This window comes from Hydra vulgaris, chromosome 09 (assembly GCF_038396675.1).
Source record: "Hydra vulgaris chromosome 09, alternate assembly HydraT2T_AEP".
Taxonomy (NCBI): domain Eukaryota; kingdom Metazoa; phylum Cnidaria; class Hydrozoa; order Anthoathecata; family Hydridae; genus Hydra; species Hydra vulgaris.
Window position 1 is genome coordinate 51,513,503 of NC_088928.1, and position 13,134 is coordinate 51,526,636.

Genomic DNA, 13,134 nt, shown 5'->3' on the forward strand with positions numbered 1-13,134 from the left:
GCTATTAATGTTTGAAGTATACTTTGGAAAACATTTAATTTAAGTAAAAAAGAAATTTTAATAAAGTTAATTATTTATGATAACTATGAGCTTTTCTTTTTATGTAAGTAAAAATAATGTAAAAATGTTAACACTTCAATAAATAATAATAAAATAATAAAAGTTTTAATATTAAGTTAATGTGAAAAATTTAGACATGGTTGGGAAAAAGTTCCCTTGCGATTCATTTGCTGCACATCTAGGATGTGCAGGCTGTAGACTCTCTCGTAGATTATGTAATCTCGTAGATTATTTTCACCATTTATGGTGAAACATACTTAAAATAAGTGTAGAAGCATGGTACTTAGTATAAAAGTTATAAAGTTTGCCTGGAAATATTTTTTCATCCATTAATATATTGTTATATAAATGTATTAAGATAATAATAATAATAGTCCAATGTAAATAAAAAAACCTTTTTTGAAAAATGATTTTTGTTTATGTGCAAAGTATAAAAATGTTTACATAAAGTAATAAAATTGATATAGATTTAAAAGATTGGCAAAAAGAAAAAAAGAATTTTGATCAAACTTCACAAAGACTTCATATGACACACAATGAATATTGCTTGTCTATTGCTGCAGTCAATGAGCATCAAAAAGAGTACCACAAAAATCTTGTTCCTTTTTTACTCAACTCTGTGCAAGATATACAAGTAGAGTATGTTGAGCCATGGTTAGTTGAATTTTAATTTTTAAAATTTGAAGTTTTAAAGTTTTTAATATAACATACAATTCATACACATTCAGTGGCGTGCTGGCTTTGTAAAGCCTATGCAGGATCTTTTTTACAAAAAAACATTTTTGAGGGATTATACCATATAAGGTTGATTTGAAGGCCCATAAATATTTAAACACTTTGTATTATAATGGCATGTAACTTAGAGCAATTAGTGTTACTTTGCATTAGAAAATGTGCTGGGTTACATTGAATGTTGCTGGTACTTTGCATCAGAAAATGTGCTGGTTTTTATCAGCATTTATATAATTGCCTAAAAATTTAATAAAGATAGATTTCAAAAACAGGTCGAATGTTTTTAAGAAATTTGAAAGTTAATAGATCATTTTTATTGCCCGACAAATAATTGCTAAAACACTATTACAAAATTTTGTGTTTAAAAATATTTTTATAATGTTAAGTAACTGAACAATAGACAAGGAATTATAAATACTTTATTGATATTATAATAATCAATACCACGTTTTGTTTGAAATAAAAATGTACCTGATAATTCGTAAAACAAGAAAATCATTAAGTATTTTTATATTACCTTTTGGTCCGAAAAATGCGTTTGTTACTATTTTAAATAAAACAAAGTTTATACTCAATAATTGCGATTTCCCATCTGACTCTCGCGATCTTACTTTAACCACTGGCACTGTTTCTTTAATTTATTACAATCATTGTTTATGTGCCATTTATGTGACATAATAATAAACATTATTTGAGGCCGATGATAGATAACATTTGCATTTTATTATGCACAATAATAGTATACTAGAGCTGAAAGTTAAACACTTTAAATCAGATATTTAAAAAAATTTATTTGAAAAAGCATGAATAAAATGAATAAAAAAATGTCGATCAAATAAAGAATAAAATCCAATAGTTTTTTTTTAAAAGGTCAATCTATGATAAAAAGCTTAAAGCCCATGTGGGATTCTGGGATGTAGAATTACTGCATTGCCTCTGAGGCCAGCACACCACTGCACATATTTACAAACTAAAACAATTTAGGGTTTAGCTGTTTTAAAAGAGGTGCACCATCACACACCTTGTTATGCTCCTGAATTATAAAAATTGTGCGAATGATTGTTACACCTAAAATTTGTAAACTTCAAAAAATAGAATTTGACACAATATTAATATTTTCAAGTGTTTCTGTTGTAATAATCTTACTAATATCAATATCTTTATTTCTAAACTAATTTTTACTGTTATGTCTAAACTATGCTAAATTTGTGATAAAAATATTGGTGCTAATCATCTTTCACTTCAATGCAATTACTTCTTAAGTTCAATCCGCATGAAATGTAGTTCTTTGAATAAGAATGATTTTAGTTCATCAAAAAACTCTTTCTTGACTTTTTAGCTCTGCATCACTTACTGAAATAGTATTTTTTCTTTTAGTCCTATACTGGATAATGAACTATGTCTTCAAACTTCAATTGACAATATATTATATCACAATGATCTGCCAAATGACCTTCCCTCTTTCATTGCTCCTGAGAATCTTATAAAGCGTGTACATGAAATAAATGTGAAACTAGAAAAACGACTAAAAAAAAGTACTCCTCAATTTTTATTTGGAACCAAGTAATAATTTTAATACAATAATATAAGAAGATCAAACATTTAAAAAAAAAATAATTATTCTTTTGGGAATCTAATAAGATTTCGAGCTTTTGCTTTAGTGGTACCCATAAGCTTGCGCACAGAATAAGAAACTATTTGATACTTTTTAAAATGGTATTTTAATATCTTTAATGTTTCTGCAAAGTTTTTTTGTTTTTTTTTCATTTTTCTTTTAATAATAGCCCAGTACTTTTCAATAACTCTCAATTCTTGGCAGTTAGGAGGATTTTCTGTTTAAGGCACAAATTTCACATTATTCTTTTTAAACCATTCCATAGCTAGTTTACAATAATGAATTAAAGCTAAATCAGGCCAGAACACAAGTTTGTTATTGTGTGATTTAATGAGAGGTAAAAGTCGTTTTTGTAAAATTTCTTTAACACATATTTGACCAGAAAGTGTGGACTGAGAAACATAAGGTGCTGATTTTTTGCCACAACTGCAAATAGCTTGCCAAATCAAAGCTTTTTTAGCGAACTTGTCATGTTTTGCATATTTAAATTTCTTATCTGCTTTTCCTCTATATTTGGCAATATAATAAACAGCACCAGGAATTTGTTGATGATTGTACTTGATATAAGTTTCATCATCTTCAATAATACAGAAATTTTTAGAAATAAAATTGTCATACAACTTTCTGCCGCGGGTTCTTGCACTTTTTTGTTAAGTTTCAGAACGGTTGAGCACTTTTTGTGCTTTGAAAGAATGAAAACCATGTTTGTTTCTCACTTTTGCAACAAAACTATGAGAAAATCCATATATTTTTGCGTGTTCCCTTAGTGAAAGGCTTGGATTATTCTTAAAATTGTTAACCAGTTTTCTAACTAGTTTTTATATCTTTAAAACCTTCCTTTCTTCCACTACCAGATTTGCGTTTAATTGATTTTGTTTGAGGAAAATGTTGAATAACATGACTTACGGTGTATGGATGTATTTGCAACGATTTTGATATCGAATTGTAGCCACTATTAGGATTTTGTAAATATTTGTGCATAATTTTTTCTCTTATGTCTTCTTCTTTTGTCATTTTTAAAACTAATTTCAAGTTATATCCAAAAACTAACATATTTTTATGAAACCACAACACGTTGTAAACAAAATACAAAACAATTAAAAAGATTTTAATACAACCACTGAAAAAAAATGACGTGCTTATTCTTTCACATTTATCTCATGCACAAGCTTTACTTTTAATCAACTTAATAATTACTTTACTTAACAGCTAAATAACAACGGCGATGATAATATGAACAAAGTTGAAAATCCAATCAATTGTAAAAAAATAGACATAGAAACTTTTAACAGTTCATACATCAATATTAATTGTTTTTCTCTATTTCACTAAAACATCGCTTCATTAGTTAAATATTTTGACAAATTAACTTCACTTTTATCTCTAATAAATTATGAAGTTAGTATAATCAGAATTACAGAAACAAAGCTGAAATCTGATTTACTGCCAGCAACTCCTATAAATCTTAGTGGATATGTTTATAAACATACTCCAACAAAAACTTCATTTAAAAGTGCTTTACTTTGCATTTCTAATAAACTAATTTAGAAATTTGGAAATGATTTACTTATGTATAACCCTAATTCTTAGAGTCTGTAATTGTTGAAATCAAAAACCCTATAAAATTTTTATACCATAGTAGGCTGTGTTTATCGCCATACTAACATGGATATTAATGAATTTAATGTTTCATATCTAGCTATTCCATTTGAAAAACTTGCTGTTGAAAAAAATAAAACCATCTTAATAATGTGTGATTTTAATATAGATCTTATAAAAGCAAACTCAGATAATTCAATCTCATAGTATTTGAACACCATTGCTTCAAACAACTTTATTCTTTTTATATCCTTTCTGACAATAATTACCAATCACTTAAATACTTTAATTAATAATAAATTTTCTAATTCAACTTCTAAAGATATTTTTTCCACCAATCTAACTATTAGAATATTGGATCATTTGCAAATAGCAATAGTTTGAGAGCTATGTAGAAGGATATTTGAGCTCTTTTTAATATTCGTTCAAATGATATCTCATTCCCATTTTGTTCAAACAACACCATTATATATGATCCAGTTAAAATCTCAGAAATTTTCGACTCCTTTATTTTAATACCTGAAGGACTGAAAAAAAAAATTTACTCATACTGACTTCTATAAGTATTTAAAAACATCCAACCCTGACTCTATTTTCATTAAACCTACTTTCAAAAATGAAATAATATCAGTTATTCTTTCTCAAAATGATGGTTTCTGGCCCAAACAACTTTTATTCTAAAACTTCTTGCTAATGATATATTTTCAATACTTTCTAAACTATTTAATCTCTCATTCGCTACTGGTATAATCCCTAATATTTTAAAAACTGCATCTGTTAAACCAATCCATAAAAAGGACTCAAAATTTGACTGCAATAACTATAAACCAATATCATTATTATCAAATATTAGCAAAATTCTTGAAATATAATGTATTCTTGTATCTACCACTTTGTTGAAAATTTGAAGTGTCACTATGGCTGCCAGTTCGGATCTCGTTTAAAACGTTCTACTTCCCCTGCACTTATTAGCATTACTAAAATGGTTTGTGGTCCCATTGATAGTGGTTTTTTTGCTTGTGGTGTCCAAATTGAACTCCAAAAAGTGTTTGATACAGTTGACCCCAAAGTTTTAATTTAAAAATTGTATCACTATGGCACACAAGGTATTGCTAATGATTGGTTTTCATCATATGTTAAAAATGGTACTCAGTTTTTCTCAATTAATGGTTTTCAATCCACAAGTAAAGTTATTAGGTATGGTGTCCCACAAGGTTCTGTTCTAGGGCTATAATTTGATTGTTCATCATTTCGCTGGCGTCACTAATCTATGTATAAATAAATCACTTGCGCAGCTTTGTAAAAAAGTCAATTCAGATCTCCATCATTTGTGTCATTGGTTAAATAGTAACTGTATATATCTAAATATAAGTAGAACTGAATTTATTATTTTTTACCCTCCAAAAAAAAAATTATAATGAGAGTTTGAATATTAGAATTAACAGTAAAAGACTTTTCCCATCCAAATATATGAAATATCTCAGGGTATTTCTTGACAAAAACTCATGGTACAATCAACTAATTCAATTGAATAAAAAGCTCTCAAGTGCTAATAGTATGTTGTCATTAATACGAAACTATGTTCCTCAACATATTCTAATATCACTTTACTTTTTCTTGTTCTCCTCCCATCTAAGCTATTGTTGCACTGTTTGGAGTCAAAAAGGCAGTTTTCTATTAAATCGTATAAACATTTTACAATGCATTTCCATAAGAATTATGACATTTTTTCCTTTACAATACAATATGCAAATTAAGTTTGAATTAAAAATTCAAAAATTTTAAGATCTTGTGAAGCTTTGTAATTGTCTCTTTGTGATTGATTTTCTTCAAAACAAAACTACCAAATATGATAAAAAATTTTTTTCATTGAAAAAAATGATACCCATTAATTTTTCACTCGAAATACTGAAAATGTTAATATCCACACTTTTTTTTTGAACAACAGACCTTCTCAGGAGACACATGCATTCGCACACCTTAAATGACTACCTTTTTTTTTTTGTTGATAACTTGGCCACAAATTTTTTGCATATATTAAAAACGCATTTTGAAAACATGCTGAAAAAACCAAACTAATTTGTCATATTATTTTATTTTTCTTATTGATATAAGTATATATAATTTCTTATTTATATTGATACATATTATTATAATTATTAATTTTGAGAATGAAGAACAAAAACATAAAAATTATATATATATATATATATATATATATATATATATATATTATTATTATTAATGAGAAAATAAAAACATAAAAATAATATATATATGTGGGCAATTCCATTTTTAACTTACGTTACATGCGCAACAACTTTATCAAATATTTGCTTATTTAAACTTTAAATTAAATTTTTAGCATTTTTGTATGAAAGCTTTAGTCTAATGAATAAAATAATTTAAAAAGTTTTGAGTCTGATCAAAAGAAGGCGTTCTTATTGCTGAAAATGCCATTTAAATGTTACACAAAAAACAAGGTAAAAAATCCCTTTAACTTTTAGTTCTGATTTCTGCAAATCAGTAAAGTGGTTTGTATTAGAAACTTTCACGAGATGTTGAGAATACTATAACAATTTTAAAAATGTATAAAAATTTATCAGAGGTGACAAGCTAAGCAAAATAAACTTGCTTTTTTGATACTGTGTATTTAACTTACCTTACATCACTTACGTTACCTAGCAATTATTATTGTGGATTTTTTATATCTATTATTAAGAGTTAGAGTTACATAAAAGAATTGCAAAAGTATTCATAAATTGCAAATGTTCTCATAACTCATTCATAAAAAATAATTAGCAAACGAAATTTTTAAAAACTGGTGGCGCACTTCCTGTTTTTTCATAACATTCTTCAAAGTTATCAAATCGAAAACAGTTTTTCCACAAGATCAAGAACAACTTTAAAAAATTATTTTAGTATTGCAACTTTATTAAGACCTAATTGAGTCATTTAAATTAGTTTGTCATGGTTTTTACTTACACTACTTACGTTTATGCGTACTATTAATTGCGTAATTTCATTAGTTTGGAGTTTTAGAATGCTTTAAAGTATTTACATTTAAATTTTTTAAAATATTTTTAAAAGATTTAAATGTAAATGAGGGAGAGGTGTATATGTGATCGTTTGTGACAAGAGGGAAAGGATTATGAATTGACAAATATAGGGTGACATGTTTATGGATGACCCCCTTAACAAACGATTTGTTATGAAATCCAAAAGTTTTTTTTTTAAAGTCTAAATAAAGATATTAATAATATTCTTATTTTTATTAATTTTTTACATTTATATGTCATTTATATAAAATAAGAACACATAAACAAATAAAAAAATAATATAAATAATTTTAACATCAAAAAAAAATAAAAGATTTTTTTCAAAATCCTACCAATATAAAATGTTTCAGTTAGAACCTTGTCAAACTAACATTACAAAATAATAATTACTTAATGATGTAATTTATTTTGTAAATAAAAACTTAAGGAAAAAGCGCAAGAACTTTAATGAATGCGTGTTAACTTACGTTACACAAATTTAAAATAAAAATTTGCTTAAACTAAGCATCTTTATTTAAAACTTTAAATGTCAAAACATAATATTTAATATTCTTTTGCATATATTGTTAAAAAACTTAAGTTTTTTAACTAAATTTTAAAAAAGATTATTGTTTTTTATTGATAATAAAAAAAAAATGTCTATTATCTAAAAAAAATGAGTATTTGTAAATAAAAAGTAATAATAATCATTAAGTGTCTAATTAAATTTTTAAAATGGCAGATTAAACTTTTATGGGAACAGGGGCTATTTTTATTTTAGAGGCCTTTATTGTGTGCCGCAGCGTAATTTCGGAGGCCAATATTACGCGGCCAGGGGCTAAAATCCCCTCCCACTTCATCCACAACTTATTTCTATTGTATTGTTAAACAGTTATTGAGTTTATGTATTCCTATATTTTATGTACAATGGCATTGCACCAGAATAGATTGTAATAAGTACAAAAAAAATTAGAAATTTTTTTTTTTTTAAAATTTATGTATATATATTATTTTTATGTCTTTATTTTCTCATTAATAAAAAATATATATGTATATATATATTATTTTATATTATATTTATTCTCTCATTAATAATTAAAATAATAAATTATTAATATAAATATGGCAAATTAATTGGTTTTTTCAGCGCGTTTTTAAAATGCACCATTTTGAATATATGCAAAAAAATCGTGGCTAAGTTTTCAAGATAAAAATAAATATGCGTGATCATTCAAGGCGTGCGACTGCATGCATCTCCTGAGAAGGCCTGCAACACTATCAAATCCTACTGGAAACAATACCATTTATAAAAAAAAAAAGATTTTAACTAAATATACTTTTATTACCAACATCCTTCTTCTTAATCATAACATATTAAAAATTTTTCATTTGAGTATATATCTAATGAATATTAATTTTATCATTCATTATTATTGACATGAATATTAATTTTATTTTTCATAATATTGCTTATTTATGTTTTTATATTACTGTATTAATAAAATTATTATTACTTTTATTTTATACTGTCTTTTTTTTTAACTTTATTACTATTATTTTTATTATCGAATCTTGAAATATCGGGGATCGAACTCGGAACCTCTCGCTTATGAAGCGAGCGCTCTACCACTACACCACTACCGCATTTAAAACAACAAAATTTATTTTTTTGTTTCATAGTCATTTTTTTGCAATAATACTTGATTTTAATTCTTAATATTGTTGTTTACTTAATATATTGTTTTTATTTCCATGATGAAAGCTTTAATGTATTTGCAAATTCAAAAAAGAAAATATCATGCTTTATTCATTACAGGTCTTGTTATGTATATAAAAAAAGTAACGCTTAAAATTTGTATTTTATATTTATAACAGTATTTTATATTTATTAATATATTTATATTCATATTCTGCACATTTTAATGCTGTAACTAAATTGGTATAATTTTATTTTATTAATTTGCATTTTTTCATCAGCATAGTGTTAATCCATTTTTGAGCAATTTTTAGCTGTGAATTTATATTGAGTTTTTTTTTTAACAGATAGTTTTAATTCTGATTATGCTTGTGTTAAAAATGAATGTGTTAGCTGTTTTAAGTTTCAAAAAGACATTAAGAAAATATTTAGTTCACTTACATATGTATTCATTCACTGTGGTTCAAAGATGGTATTGAATAAAATGAGTAATGATGGTAAGAGTAAAATGAATGCTTTGCTATTTTAGCAAAAGGAAAATAAAGTGCACCTGAGGACAAATGTGTTGTTTGTCAGTGATTCCAAATTTAACTGTGAGAAAGAGGCAACAGCAGCCGTAGATGCTGTAACAGCCTGGAAGCTAGAAAAAGTTAATGCCATGATATTTGGTTCAGGTTTGAAGTCAGGTTGGACAATTAGTTCTGAAAAGATAATTAAGGAACAATTTAAAGTTACTTTTATGTCCCTGTCAACACCATATTTTCAATAGAATTTGTCTTCTGTTGACAATTTTTAGGTTATGTTAAAATTTAAACAGATTCTTTAAAAATAAAGTCTAAACTTAGTCACACTTTCAAACAAGCATATGAAATAAATTTTTTATCTGGTTTACTTAAGCATACATATTTGTGTTATAATAATGTGACAGAACAAATCTCTCATTTAAATCTTTTTTTTTATTATTGTTTTGAACTATTAACTTACTAACGTTATGCTAAGCCTTCCCAGGAGACACGTGCGGTTTCTTGTCTCGTTTGTCCACAAAAAAGTTTTTTATTTAGACAACTTGGTCACAATGCTGTTTGTAAGTTTTATTATGTTAAGCGTTTCAATACTTTGAAAATACACTGAGAAGCTTAAATGATATAAGAAATCTGAATGTGAAGAGATGTGTATTATTTAAAAACATACAACAAAAAGATTTTTATCTACAAAAAAGTAAAGATAAATGATTACAAAGCAAATAAATAAGCAGGGGATTTAAAAGAAAAACAATGAAAAAAAATTAGTTAGTGGTGGGAAGTAACCACTGCCATTCCATGTATGAAGTATACGCCTTATCCAATTAACCTAAACGCACGTTTACTGATGAACAAATAAATATATTGCATGATTGAAAAAGTGATTTAAGAAATAAAGCTATTAGGTAGATATGTATACATGCATACATGAACAAACCAACATATGAGTGTATATATAAACATATATGCATGCATTACATAGACATATTTACATAGGGACAATATATACTTGTTACATTAAAATTCTACAAATGTGTTTTGCAAATAGATAACAATTTATATTTTTGCTTTCCTCTTTAAAAAAACAAATAAAATAAAAGAAAATCAGTCTTTTTAATGTTGAAAACAGTTTTTTTTTGCTTTTTTCCAATATTGTTCTGACTGACTTGTTCTGACTGACTTGTTCTGACTTGTTCTGACTGACTTGTTCTGACTGCTTTTTTCCAATATTGTTCTGACTGACTTTTCCAATATTGTTCTGACTGAAAACAGTTTTTTTTTTCTTTTTTCCAATATTGTTCCTGGAAATAACAATCACCCTAAAGAAATGAAAATAAAAATAAAATAAAATAAATATAAAAACACAAATTGTTTAACTTACTAATTTTTTTTCAGTTTAAATTTATTTTAATTTCCTATTTTGTAAGTTTTGCTTTCTTTGTTTTTAAAACTTAGTTTTTTCTGCAAGTGTATTGAAACACTAAATCAGACCTTGTTTTAAAGTGTTAAACTGCTAGCGATTTACGTACACGTTAAGCAATTTTACATAAGCCTAGAGTGATTTCCATTAATTTCACCCCAATTGTTCCGTGTAAAATTGTATAAATTAACATCGCCATCCTAAACATGATCTCAATTTTAAATAGCTATTCTTCTGATATATATTACATGCAAAATATTATATATATATATATATATATATATATATATATATATATATATATATATATATATATATATATATATATATATATATATATATATATATAATACATAATAGTATAAAATACATGCAAAAATATTGTTTTATAAATATAATTTTCTTGCAACTAGTGATGTAAGCATGGCCGAGTGGATTCTGTCCCCGCTAGTGATCCAAGGGTTCGAGGTTCAAATCTCTTGGTGTTGAAAATTTTTTTTTTCAAAGATTGTTTTTGTTCCTGCACACTTTTGTTTACCAACTAAGTAAAGTTCTGCGCTAAAGTCAAAGCACAGAATGCAACTGCACATAGACTGTTACAGCCGTAACAGTCCATTAACAGGCTGTAACTACTTCGTTAACAGAGTATACAGATTGACTAAGTAAGATTTAGGCGCAGTTGATTTTACAATTATTATGTAGATACATCAACTGAGGGTTTTGGTTTGGTCAGATGTTCTTTTAATTAAAAGAAAGTCTACTCTAGATTTAAAACTAAAAAAAAAAAAGTTGCATCACATAATCAGTGACCCCATCCCCCTCATAACAAATTGCCACAAAATTGCCTCCCCCTACCCCCTAAAGTGTGGCGCAGTTTATGGACAACTCCTAAGATAAAAGAACTAATTAATTTTATAAAAATCCACATTAACTTTTGAATGACAATTATGTAAAAAAGTTGGTCACAAAAGTTTAAATGATAATTATGATATAAGCGCTATTTACTAATAAAAAAAACTCAAATAAAACTAAAAACTACAAAACTTAGTCTCTATTAAGCTAATTATTTTATCAAAATATTAAGTAACAGAAAACAAAATAGTTTGTTAATGAAAATTTTTCTGTGTGTACAAGTTTATTAAACGAAACATAAAAAAAATCCATAAAAAAATTATACAATAAAAATTTTTATTTATTATCTTACGAGCACAAAAATATTTATAAAACTTTTGATTGCAGTAATAAAAATTTACTTAAATTTTTATTTAATAAAAAATAAATTAAAAAGTTTTATCTTTATTTTCTTTTATGATATTTTCTTTTATTTTTATTTTATTGTAATGATTGATTTTTTTGTTTGAAAAACGTTAATACTTTAACCTTGAAGCAAAGATCATAATAATGTAATTTAATTCTGATAAAAAATATATGATTTAATTTAAAACTAATTTAAAGTTAATGCTTAGGTTAAACTTAACTGTCAAATTTGTTTATTTATTTATTTATGTTAACTCACCTCCCCAAGGCCGACAAGGCCACTACAGAAGAGGAGGCTACTTAATTGTAACCCTCTCTCAACTCTATAACTTGGCTGCACCAAGAAACAAGTTGAGCACGGTTCTACCAGGGATGAGGTGGGGATCGAACTCGAAACCACTCGCTTATGAAGCGAGCGCTCTAATACCACTAACGCATTTAAAAATAGTACTAATTATTGCGCAATATTTAAATATTATTTATTCTTAAAAAAAATCTGTAATTCCACCACTCTTGTATGGTTCAGATTTTTTCACCTCACCTAAAACAAAGCTGAATTGTTTGCTTAGAACTTTTCATCAATATCATCCCTTGATTCCATCAGTTGTGTTTTACCTGATATAACGGACAAACAGGTTGATGCATTGCTTGAAATTCGTATCACTCCATCTTATGTATCTAAAGTGATTTCCTGGTTAGACTTTTCTACAGCTTGTAGTCCGGACAACATACCTGTTATTGTCTTGCAGAAGTGTTCTCCTGAGCTTTCATCTATACTTTCCAAACTATTTAACAAGTGCTTATCAGAGTCTTGTTTTTAATCCTGCTGGAAAGTGCCATTTGTTATCCCTATTTTCAGAAATACTGGAGAGTGATCTGACTCATCTAACTATCGTCCCATTAGTCTTCTTCCTATTATAAAGGTTTTTCAATCTTTAATTTACAAACACTTAATCACTCATCTTGAATCTAATAACTTATTTTTTGATCATCAATATTGATTTTGATCTTCTCATTTAACAGCTGATTTGCTAACAGTAATAACTGATAGGTTTTATCTTGCATTAGATAGAGGTGGAGAGGTCATTATTATTATTGTGCATTAGATAGATGTGGAAAGGCTATCCCTTTTGACATTTCTAAAGCTTTTGATAAAGTTGGGCATGCTGGTCTTCTCCATAAGTTTTCTTCTTATG

The 13,134-nt window shown here is 26.5% G+C and overlaps 1 protein-coding gene across 1 annotated transcript in view; it reads left to right on the forward strand.

Annotated features, from left to right (window-relative positions):
- LOC100192292 (tyrosine-protein kinase Fer) overlaps window positions 1-13,134 on the forward strand; it is a 126,467-nt gene that overhangs the window by 23,373 nt on the left and 89,960 nt on the right. Inside the window, exon 3 of the mRNA XM_065806010.1 lies at window positions 528-714. Coding sequence (XP_065662082.1) covers window positions 528-714 — 187 coding nt within the window. The remainder of the gene's footprint in view (window positions 1-527; window positions 715-13,134) is intronic.